The 25,657-nt window shown below is 43.6% G+C and overlaps 1 protein-coding gene across 2 annotated transcripts in view; it reads left to right on the forward strand.

Annotated features, from left to right (window-relative positions):
• Positions 1 to 25,657, forward strand: part of LOC133122423 (adenosine kinase-like) — a 140,110-nt gene that overhangs the window by 5,819 nt on the left and 108,634 nt on the right. For both annotated transcript variants that reach the window (XM_061232386.1, XM_061232387.1), the window contains exon 4: positions 22,965 to 23,043. In XM_061232386.1, the coding sequence (XP_061088370.1) occupies positions 22,965 to 23,043 (79 nt within the window). The remainder of the gene's footprint in view (positions 1 to 22,964; positions 23,044 to 25,657) is intronic.

Here is a 25,657-nt window from a genome sequence, read left to right on the forward strand (position 1 = left end):
TTGCTAAGTTTCTAGGAAGTGGTGGTTGGGTGGAAAAGCACAAATTACATCGTTCAGACAAAGCGTTTGTTCCATTGGCAAACCGTTGAAGCTAAATGTTGTGTAAAATGTTGTGTAAACCTCTGTGATCCCGTTTCTGAAGCAGATCAAAGCGGTGGAAAGGAATGAGTGAAAGCTGGCTGTTGCAGCGTCAAAGTCTGGTCAGCGTGACTCTACATTGCCTGCCATGTGGGTGCAGTTGTCAGGGCAGTATATCTTTGTCTCGACTGGCTTGCTTTTCTACTGGCTCCGGACTCATATTTCTTTAGCACAGAACTGACCCATTTGATGACTTTCAGGGATTTTCACATAAGGATTATGTATTTTATTGAACTTGTACATACTGTAATTATCTGTTTAATCTTTAAGATTTTGAATCCATATGTATTACTACTGGGCGTCTTGTATAGAGATTTATAGCCAGTGAGTAAACGTTTTTGTCTACTTTGTGAGAAAATTCAGAATGAAGTAATTCATTTTTAAAAATATGTTTTTACTCGATTGGCTGTTGTGAAGACAGTTTGGAAAACTTTGTTGTTATTGTTTCAAAGCTTCCTTGTTTAATGCCAGGGTGAGATTGTAGAATCTGACAGTTCTAGCATGTACAACATTATAAGCAGTTGCGATTGAAGAAGTTGTTTGAAAGTCACAAGATGTTCCTGTTTCAGTTTCCTGAGCATTATTGTTTTAAACGTGGGCCTCTGGGACCCCTGCTACACTTAATGAATACATTGATTGTCGATCAACAATAAATTAGTTAATTGTAGCTTGGTGGGTTGGTCTGGGGCGAGTTCATATGTGAAGACTTTTTTGTGGTCTTTAACTATTTATTAATCTGATAACTTAGTTTTCTATTGTATGGAGCATCATTACACTCTGCATTACAAAATTACACTAATGTGCGTGTGACATAGCTAGTGGGGCAGTTATACAGTTATACTCGTGTAAATGTTTTACTGTGGTGAGTCGGAGGTGGAATATGCTGAGGATGGTGATCGTGAATAAGGGGAAGTCCGTGGCACAAAATGCCCTGTGATTGTGCAAATCAGCACTATTAGCATAGAGCGATGTACTATCCACCAATCACAAAAGGACACTTATCTTTCCGTCACCATTACATTGTGTCAGAACAGGATCAAGCCACGGGGCTTTGAGGTTTCATTCCTGGGGCCCTTATTCATTGGCACATGACTTTTGCGTGATTAAAATATATATATATATATATATATATATATATCTTTTTTTTATGTCCAAGCCTGCTCAGTAGTATTGTAAGTAATGCATTTCCAACTCCATTTGCACAGGAAATGAATAAAGCCACACTCATTGCTGCGTGGCTGTAATGCTTCAGACTGCGTGGCTTCTGGCCACAGTCGGCAAACATTTGCTTGGCAGGTCCCGGATCTAGAGCACTGCGCATTAGAAGGAACCAGTCTGTACCAGCTGTAAATTCTCTAGGCTAGACCTACAGGCAAAGTTTGATTTTGAGAAAGCCAAAAGTATTACCTACCACCTCTGAATTATAAGCCAAATCCAGGCCCTGTTGAGCCATCAGGTTTTGTTAAGGAATATCGGAGAACATCTTACAAACGTGAAATGCTGCAGAACCAGATATTATTGGCATAGCCAAAAATGCTGTATAGTTGTTGGGAGGGGGAAGGTCACTGTAAATAAAGCCATCTCTTTGTCAACATGAAAAGTGATCGTTTTATTTATAATTCGCCCTATGCAGAAGTGCAGTCAAACACCAAAAGGAAATGCAACGACGCTTTTGTGATTCTCATGAGTCATTCTTGTCCTGGAAAACGCGATATGAAAAATAAATTCAAAGCATTCAAAGGTCTTGCGTATGTTCCATGCGGCCTAATCTCATGGTTCGTGTTATTTCCCACTTCACTCGGAATCAGAATTTGCGCTAGCTAGAGGCCTTTTTGCTTAACCAAGCAAGTTGTGACCTACAGGCATTTTATCCTTTTGTTCTTAGAACAACTACGACTGAAGCCCCCGGACTCGCACTGTTCCGCTGCATTGAACGTGTTTGGGGAAATTAATTTCCGTCGTTGGTTTAAGATAATCCTCTCTTAGCCTGTGTATCCTAGCCTACTCATCTCCCTTGCAAAAACTGGCTGTTGGCAGCAGCAGATTAATGACTGTTGCTCACAGTAATCCATGCAGCACGTGATCCATCTTCTCACTCGCCACCCCAGGTAACACGGTAAACCGTGCTCTGCTTTTTGTTCCAGCTGCGCTCTTAATTGCTTTGATTTGATCACGCTGATAACTGAATATTAATTAACACTTTGTTCTTTATCTGATGAGCTTTAATTTCATTGTGGATTAAAATATGCGGGTGATAGTATTGTATTGCATGTTTGTGCTAATATTAAGGTGTCAATGTGAGTATAAAGTCATATAATTTGTTTATCAAGCATATTTTCTTTAATATTGCTGCTGTCAACACAATTGGTGCAGCTGTCTCAGGAAAGCGTAATTATTCTCTTACTTGTGCTAAGACCCATTAGAACACCTAATTAACCTTCTTAAGTTAAATACCGATCTTAATTCTGTAAGGTAATCAAATGAATATAAATAGGCAAACATACAAAAAGCACCTTTACTTGGAATATTTGGTTTGGCGTGATGTGCATTACTCCACAGCATTTGTACAGCAGCATGATGTTTTCAGAAGATTTTGGTGGCAAGCTGCTTTGGAGTTACTTGAAGGGCCAGTCCAAGTCTAAGCTTAATCTGTGTCTGTGAAACTGGCATGTAGTGTATCATCTTGCTTTTGACTACAAACCCATTTAATTTATTTTTCATATCGCGTTTTCCAGGACAAGAATGACTCATAGCAATACTAGCCTGGTAAAGCTGGTAGGTCTTCTGTAAAATGTATTTTACTGCACACAATTCTGGGCCAATCAAAATACAAATATGAAATTAGAAATTAGTAGATGGCCTCCATGGAGGCATGGATGGTGCAGTGGGTAGCACTGCCGCCTCACAGCAAGGAGGTCCTGGGTTCGAATCCCTGTCGGCCGGGGCCTCTCTGTGCGGAGTTTGCATGTTCTCCCCGTGTCTGTGTGGGTTGCCTCCGGGTACTCCGGTTTCCTCCCACAGTCCAAAGACATGCAGGTTCGGCTGATTGGAGAGTCTAAATTGCCCATAGGTATGAGTGTGTGAGTGAATGGTGTGTGTGCCCTGCGATGCACTGGCGACCTGTCCAGGGTGTATTCCTGCCTTTCGCCCAATGTATGCTGGGATAGGCTCCAGCCCCCCTGCGACCCTGTTCAGGATAAGCGGGTTCAGATAATGGATGGATGGATGGATAGATGGCAGCCAAACATAATGGTTGCTTGTGCGGTGAAAGGCATATGATGAAGTTGACATGCATTCAGGTATTTGTTTTTGGAACCCCTCTAGCCTTTTGTTTGTAGTTTTCAGTTCCAGGATGTTTGCAGTGTGCTATTAGTGCTTGTTAAATCAATACGTAGCGAGTTCTGAAGTTCCGACCTCTTAATTTAGTCTTGCTAGAATTTGCATTATGTGAAACGAGTTGGCAAAGTTGCCATGCAAGTACTGCATCATAGCGAACGGGCATTGATTGGCTGATGACTGGCTATTGTTATACATCAGCCAAAGGTAGATGCCTGACCATGTGCCAGTTTGTGGGATTCTGTACGTATTGTGAGGGGGCTATATGTCTAGAGATAGGATTTGGAATAGTTAAATAAATAAATGAATGCATTTAAAGAATTAGAACAGTGGGAGTGCTGATCCAAATGATTCTGAGTTTGATGTTAATACAGTGGTTGACCGGGGTGCTTACACTTCCTGTGGGCGTCTGCTTGTAGTACATGTAGGTGACAGGTGTCTTGTAATACTAATTATTTTTGCACCTGTGCATTGCATAGAGGGAGAGCCCACCTTGTAATTACAAGGTTTCGGGTTTGAAGCTGAGGTGTACCCTCGAGCAAGGTACTCAAACAGAGCTGCTCACCTGAATTTGTGTCACTCTACACAGACTCTCCTTATGCAGAAATTGTACTTGGTATCATATGTTGGGTCCCTTGCACCAGGGGGCATTTCACAAAGCCAAATTCTGAGTTAGCTGGATAACTTCACAGAGTAAAACGCAGAGCCCTCCCAAATCTGGAACAAGGACTGAAGTAAAAAGAGTCGTTCCGGGTTTTACCCAGCGCGGTTATCCAGCTAGCTCCGTAATCCTGCTTTGTGATACACCACCCTGCTTTGAGGAGCGTAATTGCATTAGCCGACAATCCTGCGTAAGATGCTTTGCGGGGTTAGCGCTCCTGCAGTGTGCCTCCGTCATGACGCTCTATATTTACAGGACCGTTTGATGTAATGTGGCCTGCTCAGTGCTGCACTGATAGTGACACGCCCCAGTGAGGAACTCACCGTACTGAGTATCGGGAGACAAGTGCTGGCTTGTAACTCTTCCCCTGCCAGGAGCAGAGGTGTAACCCTAGATGACCATGTTTCCTCCTCTTTCAAAATTTCAAAATGGTGGTGAATTAGGCACGCAGCAGCTGAAGTCTCTGCCCTTTCCTCAGCAGCTGGTGGACGCTCACATGTGTGTACCACTGTTTCCCTGCCTGCTGCTCGTGGGCTGCATGGAGTATAGTGGCTGAGGTACATGACTGGGACCTGGCAAGTTGGTGGTTAAAGCCTCAGTGTAGCGATGATAAGATCTGCACAGCTGTCAGGCCATTGTGCAAGGCCCTTAACCCCACACTGCTCCAGGGGAGATTGTCTCCTGCTTAGTCTAATCAACTGTTAGTCGCTGTGTATAAAATTGTCAGCTAAGTAACTGTGATGTTATGCTGATCTCCCACCTCCACGACTAATCCGCAGTACAGCTACACTACTTATCTGAGGTCTTCTGAAATGTCCTTGCCTCAATTTGTAGGCTACCTTTTGAAGGTCCCATCCACTCCATAACCCTGCTGAGCAGTGAGGGAAAGAGCTAGGCAAAACCAAGAAATGCAGAGGAATTGAGGAATGTTGTCAAATCATCCTGGGCTGAAATACCTGTTCATAGGTGCCAGAAGTTGGTTGATTCCATGCAACACGGATGTGAAGCAGTTCTCAGAAACCATGGTTATACAACTAAATATTAGTTTAGTGATTCACAGGAATGCTAAATCCTGAAGATTTTTCAGTTTATACAGTAAATATTTGAGTTTGTGAAGAAAAATGCAGACACTGCTATTTTTTTGAACAGCCCAATATTCATTTTTCTTCATTTTCTGTAAAGTAATTAAAAAATGGACACATTTTTCTTCATGTTTTGATTTAGGATATAATGTGCAGTGTTCCCAATGCATCGAAATAAAAACTAGTCCAACATGACTTACCAGATCAATCACTGTTTTTGGTAGAAAATATATTACTACATGGCAAATAATTTAGTAGAGTCATAGAAAACCAACAGACACAACATTCATGATACACATGCTCCTGAGTCTGTGTAATTGAATAATTAATTGAAAGAGGCATGTTCAAAATAATAGCAGTGTGGAGTTCAATTAGTGAGGTCATTCATTCTGTGAAAAAACAGGTGTGAATCAGGTGGCCCTTATTTAAGGATGAAGCCAGCACATGTTGCATGCATTTCTCTCTAAAAACCTGAGAAAAATGGGTTGTTCCAGTTGTTCAAAAGATCAGCGTACTTTGATTAAAACGTTGATTGGAGAGGGAAAAACGCATAAAGAAGTGCAGAAAATAATAGGCTGCTCAGCTAAAATGATCTCCAATGCTTTAAAATGGAAAGCAAAACCAGAGAGACATGGAAGAAAACGAAAGACTACCATTCGAATGGATCGAAGAATAGCCAGAATGGCAAAGACTCAGCCAATGATCAGCTCCAGGGTGATCAAAGACAGTCTGATGTTACTGGTGAGTACTGTGACAATTAGAAGACGCCTGTGTGAAGCTAATCTATCGGCAAGAAGCCCCCGCAAAGTCCCACTGTTAAAAAAAAGACACGTGCTGAAGAGGATACAATTTGCCTAAGAACACATCAACTGGCCTAAAGAGAAATGGAGAAACATTTTGTGGACTGATGAAAGTAAGATTGTTCTTTTTGGGTCCAAGGGACGCAGGCAGTTTGTCAGACGACCACCAAACACTGAATTCAAGCCACAGTACACTCTGAAGACAGTGAAGCATGGTGGTGCAAGCATCATGATATGGGGATGTTTCTCTTACTATGGTGTCGGGCCTATTTATCACATACAAGGGATCATGGATCAGTTTGCCTATATCAAAATACTTGAAGAGGTCATGTTGCCTTATGCCGAAGAGGAATTGCCCTTGAAATGGGTGTTTCAACAAGACAACGACCCCAAATACACCAGTAAGCGAGCAGCATCTTGGTTCCAGACCAACAAAATTAAAGTTATGGAGTGGCCAGCCCAATCCCCGGACCTTAATCCGATTGAAAACTTGTGGGGTGACATCAAAAATGCTGTTTCTGAGGCAAAACCAAGAAATGCAGAGGAATTGTGGAATGTTGTCAAATCATCCTGGGCTGAAATACCTGTTCATAGGTGCCAGAAGTTGGTCGATTCCATGCAACACGGATGTGAAGCAGTTCTCAGAAACCGTGGTTATACAACTAAATATTAGTTTAGTGATTCACAGGAATGCTAAATCCTGAAGATTTTTCAGTTTATACAGTAAATATTTGAGTTTGTAAAGAAAAATGCAGACACTGCTATTTTTTTTGAACAGCCCAATATTCATTTTTCTTCATTTTCTGTAACGTTATTAAAAAATTGACACATTTTTCTTCATGTTTTGATTTAGGATATAATGTGCAGTGTTCCCAATGCATCGAAATAAAAACTATTATAAGGATTTTGAGCTTTACTCACATTTTTAAACACACTGCTATTATTTTGAACACAACTGTAGATTTTATTTTTACCTAGGCCTATATTACGTTTTTATTTCTCATCTATTCCTTCTGGGAGAGTCTGGGAGTGCGAACACTGTCTGTTTGTGGATGTGATTAAGTTCTCTAATCGCAAGTGTTATTGTAAATAGTGTCTGTCAAATTAATGTAATGTACAGAGGGAGATGCCCAAAACACAGTGCATGCAGAACCTAGCTGAACTTCCTGTGGCTTGGGTGCTGAAGGCAGCAGTGATGGGGTTAGTTTTGAAGCTCTAATTTTGTGTGTAGCCCTTGTAGAACTGAGAGGGTTCTCTACAGTGTCTCTCTCCAGTGGTGAAGGCAGCAGTGATGGGGTTAGTTTTGTAGCTGTAATTTTGTGTGTAGCCCTTGTAGGGCTGAGAGGGTTATCTACAGCGTTTGTCTCTCTGTCCTCCCTTTCCCTTTCAGAACTATGCAACTGGGCTGGTGCTCCACATACCACCGCATACTCCAGACTCCTAATCCAGCAGTCCAATAAGTGTGTGTCTGTCTGCGTGTATGTGTGCGCCTGTGCGGTTTCCTGCTGTTTTCTGACAACTGCCTTTGTCCTGCAGGAATAAACATGAAGAACTATTTCTGGGCATCGTTATTAATTTCTAATTTCCACATTTAGGCTACCTCATTATTACATTCTGTGGGTGGACCTCAGTTGACACTGTGCACTGTGTTTTCAAAGCAGAGTACCCCACTGGTTTCTGCACATAAAAGAAAAAGCAAGTGGAATTTCTGCCAGCGCCGGCCTGATTTAGCACAAAGCTATTGGTACTTTCATTGCTGGCCTCTGGCTTCAAAGGCAAGAGTCTTAACCCTTTGAAGAGTAGGTTTACTTTGGAATGTTATTTCAAAATTCTTAGTCCGTGTTCTCAAACTTTCAATTACCAGTAGTGATCGTTTTGTCATCGTCCAAATGTCTGGTTAATAACATTCTAATCATGTAGTTGTGATCTTACACTTTGGTGTGAGTTTCATTCCTATCCAGATTTTGGTGGGCATTTTTAAATAGAAGACGAATGACAGGCCATCCCCTTCACTGAGAACACTGCCTTGAAGCAGGCTTTTTATTTAGTGTGACTGCATTCAATTGGGCCTTTTGGGAGATGGAGCCATAATGTTGAGCTCCAGTTGTGCAGAGAGAGTCAGCCAAGGTATTAGTCCTCTTTATCCTTTCACATTGCTGCGACACTCTGGCACTTGAGCAAGGCTGTATCTTATTGAACACGATAAGGCTGCTAAATTTAGTTTGCAAAACACTCGATTGACTGTCAGATTATTCTATTTGGCAGAGCTTCTATGACGGTTATATTGGCTCCAAAGTGGCCATTCGGGAAGAGAAAGGAAACCTAGAAATTATTTATTTAATTATTATTTTCTTTCTCATTACATGTTGGAAATATTTTTAATATGTGCGATTCGTTTTATATTCAGTAATAGGAAACACTGCCACCCTGTGGTTCTTTCTGGAATGTTGTGTATGTGGAATAAAATAAGATAAGATTCTGAAATATTTGAGTAAATAGTTTTATGTAATGTCATCACCAGGTGGAGAGTTCAAAATTTTAAGTAGAGTTAGTGATCATACATATGGGGCCGTAACTAAAATCACTGGTTCATATGCCCCAGACTCACCTATTTTTCTGGATGGGACAGGAAGCCAGTTCATTGTAAGGGCCATGCCATGCAGAGTGGTCTAATAAGCGTTTGATATGAATTTGTTCAGGATGGAACGCAGAGTGCTTCAGTGACAGGACTATCCCCCTTCAGTGGTTACAAAGCCACTGAAATTCTGTAGTGTCAATGAGCATATTCTGTCATGAAGATACTCATTGAAATATTCATATTTAAATGACTTTTTGCCACGTTTTATTTTGTCCCTGAATTTGAAATGGCCTGTCCAATGGCCTGCGTTTCTCCATAGCTCGCTTTGACCAGAATATTTATGATTGGGACTCATGGGAACAATTGGCACTGTCAGGCCTTTGCTTCAACCATTTGGGTGCAACATCGAGACACAAAATGAATTTTAGTAACACCTCAACTGGGAAATTGATGCACTTCAATGAGAGGCTGTTATGTCCTTGAGTGTGTAAGTGGAGTGCAATATCTTCAGTGTCCTGCAGGTGGCAGCAAAAGCTTATTAAATAACCGCCTGTTAGTCATTTCTTCTTTTATGCTTTCAGTGAGCATATATTGTATTGATTTACTTCTTATCCTCAATGTTAATGGGGAAAATGCATTTTGCATTTGCTATTGAACCCCTGTTGAACACACGACTGCATGCGATTTGAATATGGAAATCCCCGACGGACGTGTCACCTGTCCACCGGCTTTGTGCTTTGTTTTGCATCGATGTCGTTGAAATGTAAACCTGAGCCTTGCGGTGTCGTGCCAGCAGATAATCACCGAGCGCAAGATTCCCTTTCCCTGCCAGAGCGCGTCGACACGTCCTCATTACGGGCGTTTTTTTAGATCTGCGGCCGACAGCGGCCCGGCGGACCGGGCTCTGACCGCACGGGGTCAGGCAGTTACTCCCCCGGCGACATCGGGCCGGCTGCCTCTCCTCTCCCCGTGAAAGGCGAGCTTGTCTCTTTAAAGGTTATCTCGCAGGCTCGCCGGCCCGCGCGCCCGCACACGCTAGCGCTAAACGCAGATCAGTGGAATCACCCTTTTAATGTACAGGGTGTAAGTAAGTTGTTCATTATGCAGCGTAACCTGCTGCTGTATGAATTATTCACCGCAGGTTTATTGCCTCAGCCGTATTAGCATGCGGAAAGGAGAGCCTCGTAACCGAGGAGGCTGACTCAGGGGGGAGAGAGGCGAGATTGAGACACGCATCACACTCCGTTTCTCACACGCGCACACGCACACGCACACACACTGTACGGTGGAGATGTTCCCACTCCAGACCAGAGACTGAACACATCATAGCCCGCATCACGCTTCCTGTGATACGAGGTTCAGTCTGCTGTCTGTGACGAACGACACGGGCATCTCAGCAGAGCAGATGCTCAGGGCTGGGGCTCTTTTCTGCACGCATCTGATGCCACAGGGTGGCTAACGGAGCGCGCTCAGTTCCGCTGGGCTCGGATCTGAGGGGAAGAGGCGCGACTCATCTCCTGAAAGAAGAAGAAGAAGAAGAAGAAACACCTCCCGGAGGTCCTTCCTCCACGTGTGAGCGAGCATGTCCTCGTTCCCCCGCATGTCGCCGTGCCGACGCTCACACGCGTGCGCCACTCAAATCTGTCCCCCCTGCACGCGGGCGGGCGCTGGGGTCGGGCCAGCTCTCCACGCGGGTCTGTAACCAGCGCTGACCCCGCGGAGGCCAGAAGGACACCGAGACGTAGGATCACTGGCGGGAAATCGAGCGGGTAGCTAAAGACCCGGACAACATAAAAATAAAATAAAAACACACCGCCGTCTGCGTCCGGTCAACGGTCCTTTCAGGCTTGTGCAGACCGGAATCCCTTCCCCTGTGTTTACTATCGCCTTTCCTGAAGACAATTATCCCCTCTTTGTGCTGTGCGAACAGTTATTGCCTTGGCTGCACTAAACCCGAACACATGGTGTTCAGCACTTTCAGTTTCCTGCTGTTCTTATGTATCGCATTAACATCAGCAGGGCTGGAGGAACCCCCACTGCATCTTCTGAATGTGCGAGAGACCACAAAGATGTAAAAAGGTTTTTGGTTTTTTGTCTTTTTTTTTTTTTTTTTTCTCCTCGCCCACAGCCGCATTGCAACCACCTCGTCATTTTCTTCCCCTCTTGTGGGGATTTATGTGGCTCCCGCTTGAGGGTAATGAAGGGAGTATTAGACTGAGACAGGGACCTGGAACCGGGCCATTTATTTATGTGTCTGCTGCACGAAGTAAAATCTAAAATACAGCTTTGTCTTTCTCGTCCGAAAGCTATGCGCTCCCTAATTACCGCGCTGTTGTCCAACGTGGACCGAGGCCAATGAAGCAGCTTTTCTCTCCCTGTGTATATAGGCTATTCAGACCCCTGAGCTTTCGCCTCTTACGTTTATTAGCGCGCAACATCTTTCTAAAATAATTTTTCTAGAATAAAATGAAGTGCTCTCTCGGTCTCCTAAGATGGATGTGCTGGTTTCTCCTTTGGCTCGGTCTCTTAGCCAGGAGGTGGCTGATGCAATCCCAATTGTGCCCCATCAACGTTGTGCATTCACACTCCCGTTCAGGAGCGCGTCAACAGCAGATGGCGCTGGAAACGAGGATCTGGTTTCTCCACAGCCCTAGCACAAAAATTTTTTTTTTTTTTTTTGTTGGTTGTTGTTATGCCGTTTGGTTTTTCAGTGTGTGTTATTTCAGAGGAAAGGCTAGATAAAGCCTCTCAGTTGTTCTCAAGCCCTACTCGGCTCGCGCTTTTGAAGTTAATTGGACAGGAAACGGGACACGCTAAGGTCAATGAGATAGAAACAGTCGCTGGTCCTTGTAGTTCCCGACTTTTAAAATATTCCTGCCCCTAAGGATGTGTTTAATTCGGCGTGGTCCGTCCTTCGCCCGTGTAGAACACGTGCGTGTTGAGATTATGCTGATGGAGGTGCAGTCGTAGGAAGGGGGGGGGGGAGACCCTTTGGGGAGTGGAGTCCATCCATCCTCCCAGTGATATCACTCAGCCCCCCCCAGTACCTGGAACAAAACCCTGACATGCAGAAAGGCTGCCCTGTACACAGGAGGTTGATATTTGGCTCTCTGCTCTGTAGATATTTTCTGCGCGGAGCTGAATAATTCACCTGGAACATTATAAATCACCAGGTTCCTGTCCTCAGCTCTCCAGAGCAGGAAGGGGCCTCCTCTTTAATGTTCATGTGAAGTGCAGGGGCCGCAGAGAATTTCAAATGCCCCTGCATACCCCAGCGCTGAACCAGCAGACCTTATAAAACCTTAAATTTTCATATGCAGGCCTTAAAGTACTGTATACATTTGTGTCTACAGTTTACTAGGTCTTTAGGTGTAGCCTATGTTATATGTACCTGTAAGTTATGTTCATTTGAAGTAAATCAATAAGCAATGGGACCTTATTGTCTTTGCAATAATGCAAATTCAATGGTTCATAGGCCCGGAATTTGCCAATGTGCCCGGATAGGCGAGGAGCTCTGTGTTCACAAAAATCTCTAGTAACAGGCAGAGAGAGACTTGCAACACATTACAGTTTGTAAAGAGGGGGTGTTAAGGAGCTATTTGCTGCAGTTTTTGAGCGAGCGAGAGATTGAGTCTGCAGAGAGAGCGGAGGAAGCAGCTGTGGTTCATGTGACCCTGTACGGCTGAACGCTGCAGCCCAGTGCATCGTGGGTCAGGGGACGGCGTCTGCACACGAGCTTCATTCCTGCTGTTTGTTTTCTTTCCGTCCGAGACGGCCGCCTTGTCCACACGTGCTTTGACAGTTTGGGTGCAGAGTGATTTTGCGAGCTTTCTGCAGGAGAATTAGCATCAGCATTTGTGCTAGTGATAAGATAAGGGGCATTTCACAGGTGCTAGCTTGGTAATTAAATGTACATGTTGATAGCTTGGTTGTATGGTGTGGTGCCATTGAAATATTGGTTAGTAATCTGGTTTTGAAATGAATAAGTAAACGCTAGAGTCTTGACAGAATTGATAATTATGTTTTGATGGTGTAACACTCAATTGTATTTTCATATGGTTTACAATAATTTTGAAAATATTGGCAAAGTACATATAGAGCTCCAGTAAGTGAGATATCTGACAATGGTGAGGCAGTGTGGATGATAGAATAATAGACAACGCAACACTTTGTGTGGAACGATTTCTGTTACTGTGTAGAGGTGTGTTAAAATATCGAATGGGAGGGTTGGTGCTTGGAAAAACACATTCTTGACAGTAAACTGATCCATTTATAAAAGAATTATTGACGTTTTCTTGAAATAAGAAAAGATAACAGATTCAACCTTGAGCAGCACAGTGCAGGCCTTGAGAAGGGAATAATTAATGGCGCTGTCTTCTGTTGAGACGAGTTTCGCTGTGAAATGGGGTATCGATTTTAAACAGATAAACTGCGCTCTCTGTGTGAAGGATTTGCCAAACAATTTAATTAGGGAAATAACAACATTTATCGCTTGCCTTTTTTGCAAAATTTTAACTTAATCTGTGGTTTTCCACATAGACCATGGCAATAATTATTGTACATCAATCCTACCAGCACAGGCATACTGTTATATGGACAAGCTAATAGACCAGATCTCATTGATCACAGAGTGATATTCCAGTGTGTTATGGGGAACACTTCCAGACCATTCTGAAGCTGGGATTAGCATTAGCCCATTAGCCCTTTTCCATCTCTTCTCACCTTGGAACCTGCTCATCCGCAATCCTGCTTCGTTTAGAACAGGGGTGTCCGATCATGTCCAAAAAGGGCCGGTGTGGGTTTGGGGGTTCCGATTTTTGTTCGAGGCCGGCGCAAATATGCCCACTTCTACTCATCAATGTCTTGATTGAAGAGCATGATTGGATCTCCGAGCTGGGCTAGAACACACACCTGCACCCACAGTGACCTGTCCAGATAAGACATGCCTGGTTTAGATCTAGTGCAAACGCGTAGCTGCACAAACCCCTCTGTGCCCCCCCCCCCACCCCCCCACCCCCGGTGGAAAACCTTACGAGAGGGTAGCCGTTTGATTTGTGTTTTCCCAATCCTCGATTAGGAGTTTCCCGTTTGATGGCGCTTTCCCGCCCGCTCGCTGTGATTTGTAAGTCGTTTAGCGGGAGTGGAGTAATTAAAGGAGCAGACTGCTGAGGAGGAGGGTAGGCTCTCTGACGGTCATTAGTCCCGAAAACACCTCCGTTACCTTTATGGGCCCGGGAAGGCTCAGAGGCTTTCCGCCGGCTGGCTCCGAGGAAACAGATCCAATCTAGCCATTGATTAACAGAGGCTTGTTCTTCCGGTCAGATCGCTTGATGGGGATTTTAGGGCGCTCTCCTGTGTTAATAGGACAGGCCGGCTTCAAAGGGAACGAAGAGGGATTGTTTCGACGGAGCTTGCCTTGCTTTGCGCGCAAAAAAAAAAAACCCTTACAGGAGTTAATCTTGACTTATTACACCCATAAATAAGGCGCACTCTCGCTTGTGAGAGTCGGAGATCTGTCATCTCGAGCGGGAGTCTCTTACCGGCACTCAGACACCTTCAGAGGCTCTCCGATTTCAACTCGAAGGCAGAAAAATTTGACATGCTCTCTCGTGTAACAACACACAGTACAGAACCGCCGCGGAGAGGTGAAAGCCTCTTGATTTATGCCACAGCGCTGATGACTGAAGACTCCTTAACCGGAATGATTAACATCAGCTTACTGGCTAGACTGCCTGACTAGACGGGCCGCGGTCCTGTGGGTTTACCATCTTATTTCAGTGACTGACAATCTTGGGGGGGGGGGGGGGGGGAAGGGGTTCTCGATTGGATCACTTAAGACGCTGACGAGTTGAATCAAGTGGCTAAATGCTTGTGCGGAGAAGGATGATGCCAGGTTGAACCTTTCTGGGAAAAGGACTGGGAAGCCTCGAACTAGGATTAGATTGGTTAGAAACGCCCTTTCTCACGTTTTAGCTAGCAGCTGATGACGAAATTGTCAACAAATTAGTTTACCACAGATTTTGAAATGAATTATCCCAGTTTCAAGCATCTTCTTTCATCGGGCATGTATTGAGCGTAATCCTTAATCCAAAGCAGATGCTGTACTGTCTTAATACTTTCATATTTGCGTTAATTTCCTGCCACCTTGAGCTGCACAGTATCAGCCCCAGGTTCTGAAGCGGTCATGTTGCTTTAACGGGCATGCTCATTCCCTACATGGTTAAAACGGCGGGTGAAAGTCTGGGCCGTCAGGTGGTCACATGGGGTTGGTGGAGAGGTCTTCTGGCAGCTGCTCATTTCGGACGGGGGCTTTAAGCCCCTGGAGATCTGGGCCCCTTGCTGTCTGTTCTGAAAGGTGGAGCGCATAGTTTGTCTGTGGGAAGAAAAAAAATCCATAGAAGCTCTGTCTGTCTGGTTCAAATGGTTCTCTTGGCTGCTCTCATGATATAAACACCCACAGTTCTCAAATTCCTTTGCTGTAAATGAGTCATAACAGGTGCTTTTGTGAGGTTTTTTTAAATAGGCGGTATGTTAATTTGCATGGGACGCTTCTACAGACGACGGACGTGCTCCTGGAGCTGTAGCACTCATGCGGCGGTGTAGCGTAACGGTTGGGAAATTTGGTTGTGGGTTCGATTCCCACTTGGCATGCTGCCTTTAGAGCAAGATAGAGTAAGATACTTAACCTGTATCACAACGGTAAAAATATCCAGCTGCATACATGGATTTCATGTCAAAATGGCATCTTTGTAAGGACAAGTGTATCTGCTAAATGCCAAAATGTATATGTAAATGTATATTTATTTGGCCATTGGAGCCCCTTGGTTGCTTAACAGTTTTTAGAAAGGCAGAGGTGGACTTTTCATGAGTCACATTGAAAGTTTCTTTTTTATTTTTATTTTTTTTTCCCCAAACATTCTGCAAGATAAATTATATGAATAACAGACGGAATAAACTGTCGGTTTTGAGATTTTATTTTGACCTCTTCGAGACTTCCTTTCTGTGCTTTCTTAACAAGGAAAAACGTTTGGTCCAATGTTAAAATGTGCGAAAGCTAATGCTAATGTTTGTAAAGCACTTTCAAACTGAAAAGACGGAAGACAGCGATGCCTGCTCTTGGAGGTTGCATCTGAGCCACTTTAAGCTCTGTATTGTCTGTGTGTTCTTGCTTGGTTTTGATTTTTGAGGGCCTGTTATAATCTGCCGTATCTGTTCTCACTTGTAGTTCAAAGACTGCTCTTTCCTTTTTTCACTGTTATCTCTCTTCTGTGCACCTTTTTTACACTGGCTGTGATTTTATTTTCTCATGATTAAAAGCATTTTGTAGATAACAGCTCAGTATCCAAATCCCTGTTCAGAAGCATATTGTTACAAAACAGAATTAGCATTTATGTATTTAGAGACAGCATATTATCATTGATGGTATTATCATTGCCTGTTTTGATTGCCAATCTGAAAGAGGTGCTCTTTTGTGTTCACAGAGGAGCAGTATTTTGTAAAATACTTGCATGTATTGTAGCAAAATGGGTTCAAGTTGTTTTCTCTGATGTAAAACATCATTGCTGTGATTTTTTTTAATTATTGAGTTTTATTGGAAATTGAGGAATTTGCAGCACGTATCTAGGTTAAAGTTCTAGAATGCTATTTGATGATTGCTCATACGTGACCTCATGCACGGCCTCCTCCAGAAAGCGAAATGCGTTCCCGGGGTTGGCAATGGAGATCACACCTACAGAAGAGGAGGAAATACTAATGGAAACATTAGTCAGATGACGGTGAACTATTTTTAGAGGCTGGCATTTAAAGTTGGAACACTTGGTTCTGCCTGTCTGTTAATGAGTCATTGGGAGATGGAGGCCTTTTTCTAACAGGAGCTGATTGCAGTCTGAACTAACGGAGAATAAGTGTGGGTGGGGGGGGAACGCACTCTCAACCACACATGCTTATCTCTCCGATGTACGTGCACGGTCCGCTTCTGCGAACACTTTGTATCGGTCTGTGACGTCAGAACGATGTCAAGGATTTGACTGTGAGGAGGTTCCGAGATGGTCAGTTGCGATAACCAGCCATTTTGAAATGTGGGATTGGTCACATTATAAAGAAGCACTATTCTCTCTCTCCCCCCCCCCCCCGGAGTGCTTGTGATACACATCTACAACACTTGTTTAAAAAAACCATGTTCACTTAAAAATACAATGGATAAATAAAAATAATTTATCCGTTAGAAATATTGTGTTTATAAAAACTAGATTCTTTTTTTCCTCAAGATCATACCCTGTTCTGTACAACAACCTTGGAAAAAAAGGCTGAGTATTAATGGTGGCTAATTGACCTAAAATAAGATGTGTAGCTGAGATATTGTTTAGTTAGAATTCAGGCCCACTAAGATAAGTGCTTAATCAGTTACATAGTGTGAAATTGCTTTTTAATGATTCAGGGTAGCTTTGTGGAAGCGACTCTTCTGACTCAACCCCGTTGACAGGGCTTGTAGATGCATAGTAACACACATTTATTCTCCGCAAATTTGTCTTGTTGACAGCTGTTTTTTTTATTTGTTTTTTTTAGATGATCTCAACTTTCATTTCCTAACAGTCGGTGCTGGAATAATGGGCTGCCTGTGCAGGAGAAGGGAGGATTTACGGGATTTTAGTATGTTGCTGTTTAGCCTTGGCCATTAAGTGAGTCGGGGACACGGGCTTGATAGGGTCCAATAAAAGATTCAATTGCCAAATCCCCTCTGAAATGAAAACTGCTGTGTTTTTATGACCCAGTGGATGTAGTTAAGCAGCCCAATGCTACTCATGATGGCTATCCTCTTAAACGGTTTCATATTTAAACAAGTGTAGCCTACTCTTTGCTGCCTTTAATAAAAACCATCCATTCTCTTCCTTCTATTCAAAGCTTTAACTTGATTATTTTAAAGGGATCTGCTGGGCGCGTTTTTAGTGATGGATTGGCAATCTAAAGTAAGTTTTGTAAAAAGGCATGTCTTACTTGTATGTGCATTAGCTGTGGTGACAGTTGAAGGTGTATTGAGTTTGTAACTAATCCAGTCTGATCTGGGGCAGCCTCTAGCCTGGCGGCCTTGGTACATGATTCGGACCCGCAAGGTTGGTGTAGTAATGATAAAATCCACAAAGCTGTTGGGCCCTTGGGCAAGGCCCTTAACCCCGTCGCTCCAGGGGGATTTGTCCCCTGCCTAGTCCAATCCACTGTAAATTGCTTTGGATAAAAGCGTCAACTAAATAACAAATGAATTATTATTGATTTAATCCACAGCAGTCCCCTCATATAACTGCTCATATAAATGTAAAAACAAAGTTGAAAGTTGATTTTTTGTACTTCCACTACCCTACAATACCTATATTCTGACTAACCAACTGGTAACAATTGCTAACACCTTAAAAAAAAACAAAAAAAAACAGTGAAAAGGTGTCCGTGTAAGTTTATGAAGTCACTGTGCAAATGTAGCTGTAGCAGGACGACGCCCATGTTCAGTTGGCTTGTTCTTTGGTTGTTTCGCTGAATTCATATGAGCTTTTAGACTGGAGGGGTCAGGGTTCACCAGCTCAAATGCATCTGCCAGTAACATTACCCTGTGTCACTCTGACAGTAACAGGAACTGTGTGTGCACAGCTTCTTCAGATGAATTTGTATGCGTCTCGTAGCACTGTGTTCACCGGGTAACCTGTACAGCGTATTGATAATATCTGGTATAATTAGGCTATGTTTTTTGATACCCGATAGGCAGATAGCTGGGGTACTCTTGCCTGGTGTACCTTACGCTGACTTGCCAGTCAGACCATTGTGTGTCAGAAATAAATTCCTGGAGCTTTCTGTGTTGCCTTTCTCCTCTTCTGAAAAACCATTAGCCAAACAGAAGGCTTTCAGGCTGCGGCGAGTCTATCCAGGTGTCAGTCGTCCATTAGCCTCCCCGCCATTGGGCTCGACCGCTGATCTGTGAGGACGTATTTTATCTCCACAAGCAGTTCTCCAGAAGCTTGTCACGCCGAAAGATGACTCCCGATTTATGCTCCTAATTTGAATCCAAGGATCCTAGGACTGGCTTTATAAATGCGTTTCTGTGGTGTGCAATGAGGCGTACAGTAGCTTCATACGGTTATTTTGATGATGTTCACACACCTGCCCTGCGTCAAAGGATATGCAGTGGCGGTCTAATTTGAAAGCGTATTTTTGATAATTTTAAACGGTGGTTCGTTGAGAAAATGAAGCTAATGCCAAGTGTTTTGTTGGTCATGCCAAACATTTATGAATTGGCCTTTAAGGGTCATTAACTTTGTGTGTGCCTGCCACTTGTGATGAAGCACAAGCAAATTACTGCAGTTCATTCTGAAATACCATCGGCCTGCTTATTTTCCTTTTTCTGACAACTAAAGATTAATGTCATGTTTTAAATCCTGTTTATGTGTAAAAAAGAAGAATGCATCACAAAAATACAATTGTATAGTTATATTTTTACCCCTATTTTAGTGTTTTTTAGTGTCAAATAGAGTAGTTGCTATACAGTACTTCAAATTTATTGTCATGAAAAACATGTGTACTGTATGTGATTTAAAAAAAAAAAGGTCTCCAGAAGTACTCTGGTTTTAATTAAGTCCAATTGCTGAGCTTCAAACGTTGTCTGAAGGAATACACAAGACATTGGCTCTTGAAAACTAGTGCACACAGACTCCATACCCCCCTCTTTCTCTGAGGGCTGCCACTTTCTAAAAGTGAAAGTTAGGAGAACTCTTACAGGGAGGATCTCCGTATTGGGCATTTAAAGTTGTACAGTAAACAATGGCATTGATCAATCAATACTCACAACTAAGAATATAGCTACTAAAAGGGTATACAGCTCTATTTTATTCCGGGTCTGAAAACTGCTGATGTTTTCACTTTTGCTTTAAATTGCTTTCTTTTCCTCATCTTGAGTTAATATACCTAACTACAAACACATGTGGGGAATAAGTTCTTTTGGCTTTTATCAAACTGACATTTAAGAACATTTTTTCAACTCGTAACATTTGTGCTGAATTATTTCAAAGACAAAGCAGATTTTTTTTTTTTTCATTATTTTTTTTTTTTCATCAGTTTACATTTTGTGTTAATACATTTAATCTGGTCTTCAGAAATAGAGATCGTGCTTTTTAAATGGCATCCTCTCTCTTCTCTAGAGGCCTGTGAGACAGCTTTGATGAATTTTAAGGACTGGGAAGTCGACATTCAAGGGGAAAGCGTATGTTGGTTTGCTTTAGGTTTTGGTCCGTTTTCAGTTGTGTGAAACATATGCCAGCCTGCTGAGATGTTAAAGACCCTAGCTGTCATAACAGTATTCTTACTTAAATGCTGTGTGCTCAGGTTGTTGGAAGGGGCTTAAAAAAATGTGTACTGTACATAAACTACTAAATCTACCGCCCAATTAGTTTTATGGCCAATAAAGTGTAAAACTATATAAACTGAATTTATAGTAAAGTGTTATGTAGGTAGTCTATAATGGTTGAGGAATGCAGTAAAGGTGCAGTCAATTAATATTTGGTTTCAGTAAAAATATAATCTGAGGATTACATAAGATTATACCGTATTATCAGATTTTTCTGAAATGTTTTGCTTTCTCAAGCCTTACTCGTTTTCACATACATACAAACAGACACGCATTAATACAGTAAATTAAGACAACAGTACAAAGTTTGGTGCCACTAAACAAATCTGACGACCAAAATTGTCGATATGCGCTTCTAGACTATGTCGATAAACACCCTGCTTCCCATCTGCTCAGATTTGGGCGTCAACTTTTTTATTCCTTAAAAATGATTCCCATTAAGTGTTTAACCAAAAATGGGAGTGATTACCACATCAGATCAGTGCGCAAACACGTCTTACATCCACAGTTGATGGTGCCTGTATGTTTAAAACTTTAATGGTTTGAGGTGACCACAGTGCTCCCATTCACAAAAGTGGGTGCAAACTAGCGTGAGGGTTTAATGCTAGGGAGGACTGGAAGGTGATATTTATGATGTGGAATGAATAATGGCTTCTGTTAAATACAGTGTGAAAACCCTGCAGTGAGTGTGTGCGTGTGTGCATGCATGCATGTGTGCGTTTTGTAGTTTTTTGTGTGTATAGATTTTTTTTGTGTATGTGCATTTCTGTATATGCTTGCATATTTTCTGTGTGTATTGATTAGAATAATTCAAAGGAGTACTTTTGAAAAATCAATGTACACATATACACTGGTATACATTTTTGTTTGTGGTGTGGTACAGTACATCTGGAGAAGCAGGCATTACATGTGCATTGCTTGTGCAAATATTACTGCCCAGGTTCCTGAGGGCCTTGAACTGCTGGTTCTTCTGTCCTCCCTTTACCTGGGAGTCAGGTGTGTTCGCCCTCCCTTTACCTGGGAGACAGGTGTGTTCACCCTCCCTTTACCTGGGAGTCAGGTGTGTTCACCCTCCCTTTACCTGGGAGTCAGGTGTGTTCGCCCTCCCTTTACCTGGGAGACAGGTGTGTTCTCCCTCCCTTTACCTGGGAGTCAACTGTGTTCACTCTCCCTTTACCTGGGAGTCAGGTGTGTTCACCCTCCCTTTACCTGGGAGTCAGGTGTGTTCACCCTCCCTTTACCTGGGAGTCAGGTGTGTTCACCCTCCCTTTACCTGGGAGTCTGGTGTGTTCACCCTCCCTTTACCTGGGAGTCTGGTGTGTTCACCCTCCCTTTACCTGGGAGTCTGGTGTGTTCACCCTCCCTTTACCTGGGAGTCAGGTGTGAAGACAGTCTGGCCTGTCAGTTTCACTACTCATTGAGTTAATTACCTGGGAGGAAAGAAAAGCAGGGCTGGATTTGAGTATCCTGGCCCCCACTCACTGTGCCCCACTCCTCAGTCAGTCACTTTCTCACCCAGTCACTTTCTCTCTGTGCCCCACTCCTCAGTCATTCACTTTCTCACTGTGCCCCACCCCTCAGCCAGTCACTCTGTGTGTGTGTGTGTCTGTGTGTCTGTGTGTGTGTGTGTGTGTGTGTGTGTGTGTTTGTGTGCCTGTATGTGTGTGTGTATGTGTATATTTCTGTGTGTGTGTGTGCGTTTCCGCCTGCATGTGTGTGCGTGCCTGTATGTGAGTGTGCTTGTGTGTAATAGTGCACGATTGCGGTTTTGCTAGCACCCGGCTCCAATGCGCTGTGGTGGAGCTCATGGTTAGTAACTTGCCACTGAGGAAGTTGACATGCCGTTCCCAGGCTCTGCTCTCAGACCCCCCCCTCCCCCATCCCCCCCCCTGCAGTCCTCCAGTCTCTGTGAGGCTCAACATCCTGTCCTCTGCCGAAGGGGGCGGCCCCTACGGTTGAGCTGCACGGCACGTCCCTCTGAGACGCGTGTTCAACTGAAACGCTTCTCTCGCCATCCTCCCCGTAGAGTACCCAGCCGTGTCAGACGCTCTCAGATGTAGACCGAAATATGTTCTATTTAAGGCCTTAAAAATTTGAATATCGAATGGCGTTTCAGCAGTGCGCCTATTTTCGGCCGGTTTGTTGTGTTGGGTTCGCCTCGCCTCAGATGGGGCTCACATCCATTTTTAGACTCTGCTAATGAAGTGTTGGCTGCAGTTCGCCCTTTGGTCATCGAGGCCAGTGGAGGAGCAGATCTGAATGAACGATCTGACCTTCTACTGGCAAAGCAGAATTGACCCAGAGGTGGTCAGTGAAGGAAGCTATCAATACTGTTACTGAGTCTGTTTCAGCTGGAAACTCGATAAGAGGGCTGGGGAGGGAGAGGTCATAGGGCACGTACACATCACACACTGTTATTTCCTGATTTCTTTTCTTTTTTTAATAGATTTGAAATACATTTGAAAATAACAGACTTCTTTATTTTGTACTCTTGCAGCAGTTTCCCCCGTTACTTTTCCCAAACGGCCATTCCGGAAGCTTTCATTGTGTTTCCCTGTCTAATGCCGAACTGTACCTTCAGGAGTTATTGCTTCCTTTATTATGATTTTTTTTTTTTAAGCGTGTGGGTAACGTTGACTTTCTTTGTTTGTCGCTGTACGTGTTGCATAACCTTCTGAAATAACTTGCTCTCAGACGTGCAACCGGCACCCTGCGGAAACGAAATGTATCCGTCTCTCTGAAATACAAACTGTACTGCAGAAGTAGTCGAGTGTAGGAAACCAAATGGTGGGTTGCATTCAGTCGGTTCAGAGTGTGCTAATAAAAGCTCAACACACATGCCCTGTACTCTTTGGTGGAGATTTGCAGACCCAACGCTGGCTTCCTGTTTACAAACACTTAAAGTTGCCTGCGGTTAACCTTCCAGTGTCTGTTTCTTGCCTGCAGCCTCTGACGCTCCTCTCCTTTCTGTTTCTGCTTCTTTTAGGTTCGATGAAATCGCCAAGAAGTCCAAAGTAGAATACCATGCCGGTGGCTCCACCCAGAACTCCGTTAAAATCGCACAGGTTCACCCCACTTGTCCTTTTTCATTGTTAATGGTTGTAACATCTAACTGTCTAACTTTGGGGAAGGGGGGGTGAAGAATATGACTTATTCAGGTAGAACTACCAACTACAAAAACAGTTTTTTCCCCGCCATACAAAAGCAACGACGGATTTTCAAAAATACTCTTGATGTTGTGCCGTTGGCCTAATTTCTTTAGGCGTATCAAATGGCAGTTTGGGGGAGTTGCCTGCACACGCAACATATCAAAACAAATTATATCAAACAAACGCTGATCTTCTACCGATTTAAGCTTCAGAAAACGGGTGGGATTGTGGTGACGGGCTTATTAAAAACAGCACGCGGGTTGGATTGTAAAGACTTATTTCATGGTTGCGAAGCCCTCTGTAATATGGTCCACGGTTATTAGGTATGTAAATGTGGCGCGTGTCGATTCGCCGTCGATAAGCGCGGGGAAGGCAGCGGATGAGAAGACTCCTGGGGAGGAGAGGTTGTAGGCAGAGACAGTGTGCTAATTGACAGGATGGTGCTGGTGAAGGCTCTGTCATTTCCTCCTGTGTGCGAGTGTGACGGCTGAAAAGCAGGCCCTGGGGCTGGCAGCATCTCCTCGTTCCTGTAAACAGCCTTTTCAAAGAGATGCACAGATATGCTCGTGGTGCAAATACTCTTTAATTATGAAGGCCAGATGCATTTACATAAACTCCCCCTCAAAAGACCTTTTTTTTTTTTTCAGCAGGAGCAGTGAGACTTTAACTGCTACTTTGCCTTATTTTTTTTTATTCTATTCTGTTTTGTTTCGTTGAGTTTTTTTGTGCTTGGATATTTTCATAATTTCAAGCCATTCGGAGAGCATATAGCAGCAACACTTAGTGGAACCTGGTCAGCTATTCTGAGCACGTTCTCACCTGATTATTCGCTTTAAAACCATGGAGGCAAAATGGAGAGGATAAATATTTCCAAATTGTTCCAGTTGGTTTGAGCTGGAAGTTCAGCCAGGTCTCCAAATTTTAAAGAGAGAGTAAACTATGTTTTGAAACTTTCTTTTGCTTCCTCACGAAAAAAACGGACACACACTAAAAGTCTTCCGCTTTCTCTATGTTTATGAATGTGCATCTTCCTCACTGCACTCAAACACTGAAAGCCAGATGCATTAAAAAGCAAACCCACTCCACTTTGCATTATTTTAGCCGTCGTCACTTGACCTTCTCCGGTTCGGAAAAGGTTGGAGGCAGTGGGGAAGTGAAAGCTCGACAGTCACCAGGCAGACAGTTCTCGGCCATTTCAGAGACGCTCTCTGGCCATCTGCCTGGAGAGCGTGTCTTTTTTTAGTCCTCTCTGTCAGGTGTTCCTGCCATGAAAAATGTATCATGCATAATTGGCTCTGAGATTATCACATCTTAGCACCTGGCAGAGGCAGAAACTTCAAACTCGGCTGCATTTTGGAGAACGGAGCCTTCAAACACGATGATACGCGCCGCGGTGTGAATGCACATCAAAGAGGCCGCGGCATAAATTAGACGCTCCCACCGTCGCAGGTTTGCCCAGGAATGGCGAAACGCTCGATGGGGGAAAAAAAAAGTAGAAGAAAAATGCCGCATGCCGAAAACACCGGGAGGTTGGTGGATCAATGTCTTACACTCGAGGATCTTTCCACTCTTCCCTCCGCGGAAAAGACTGGAACACTTTATATGGACACGTTTCCTTTTAGGCTATAGGAATTTCAAAGGATGGCGTTTTTTTTTTTTTTCCCCTTTCTGTCGTCTTGTGTCTATTCAAACGTAAAAAGTGTTTCGGCTGTGAAGGCGAACTGTAGCCTGCAGTGCGTGAAGCATGGAACAAACCCAGATATGTGACAGAGAAGGGAAGTAATTGGCAGAAAGCACTGGGCCAGAAGGTCCTGTGCATATTTTTACACCTTTAAGAACAGTTCCACTTTCTAAGCTGCTTATCTGACGCGTGTAATGTATTGCATGTGCTGTCCCTACATCAGTCAGTGCTAAGGGCCACCTTAAATGTCATTCCCAACGGTTTGTCAGGGATGCAATGCTATCTTTTTCTTTTCACACACACACAAGTCAGAAAAAATTGTGGGCACTATATTTTCACAACAGACAACTAAATAATAATAATTTGTTATTTTGCTGATTTTTATCCAAAGCGACTTGCAGTTGGGACAATCGCCTTGGAGCAGTTCGGGGTTAAGGGCCCAACAGCTGTGCGGATCTTATCGTGGCTACACGTGGCTTGAACGCCCATCCTTCTGGGTCCCAGTCATGTACCTTAGCTACTAGGCTACAGGCTGCCTCAATAGAAGTTTGCCGTTGTCTTATGTTGTCAGTTGGATTCTACATCTGCTTAACTTTCCCACCTCTGGTGACTTTGTTGATGTGCATAGTACATACCAGGAAGGGGTTATTTTCAACAACCCCCCCATACCAGCCACGCTCCCCCTACTGCCACCATGTTCGCCTGCTACAGGGTCACCCGGCCTTTTCCAGACCGTTCTGACCTTGTCACACTTCAACAATGACATAACCTCGCCTAACCGCGCAACATGCCGTAGCAGAAGATGGATTTGGAGGGCTTGGTCATCAATGATGATAATGACCATGGCCA

This window comes from Conger conger, chromosome 2, assembly GCF_963514075.1.
Source record: "Conger conger chromosome 2, fConCon1.1, whole genome shotgun sequence".
NCBI lineage: Eukaryota > Metazoa > Chordata > Actinopteri > Anguilliformes > Congridae > Conger > Conger conger.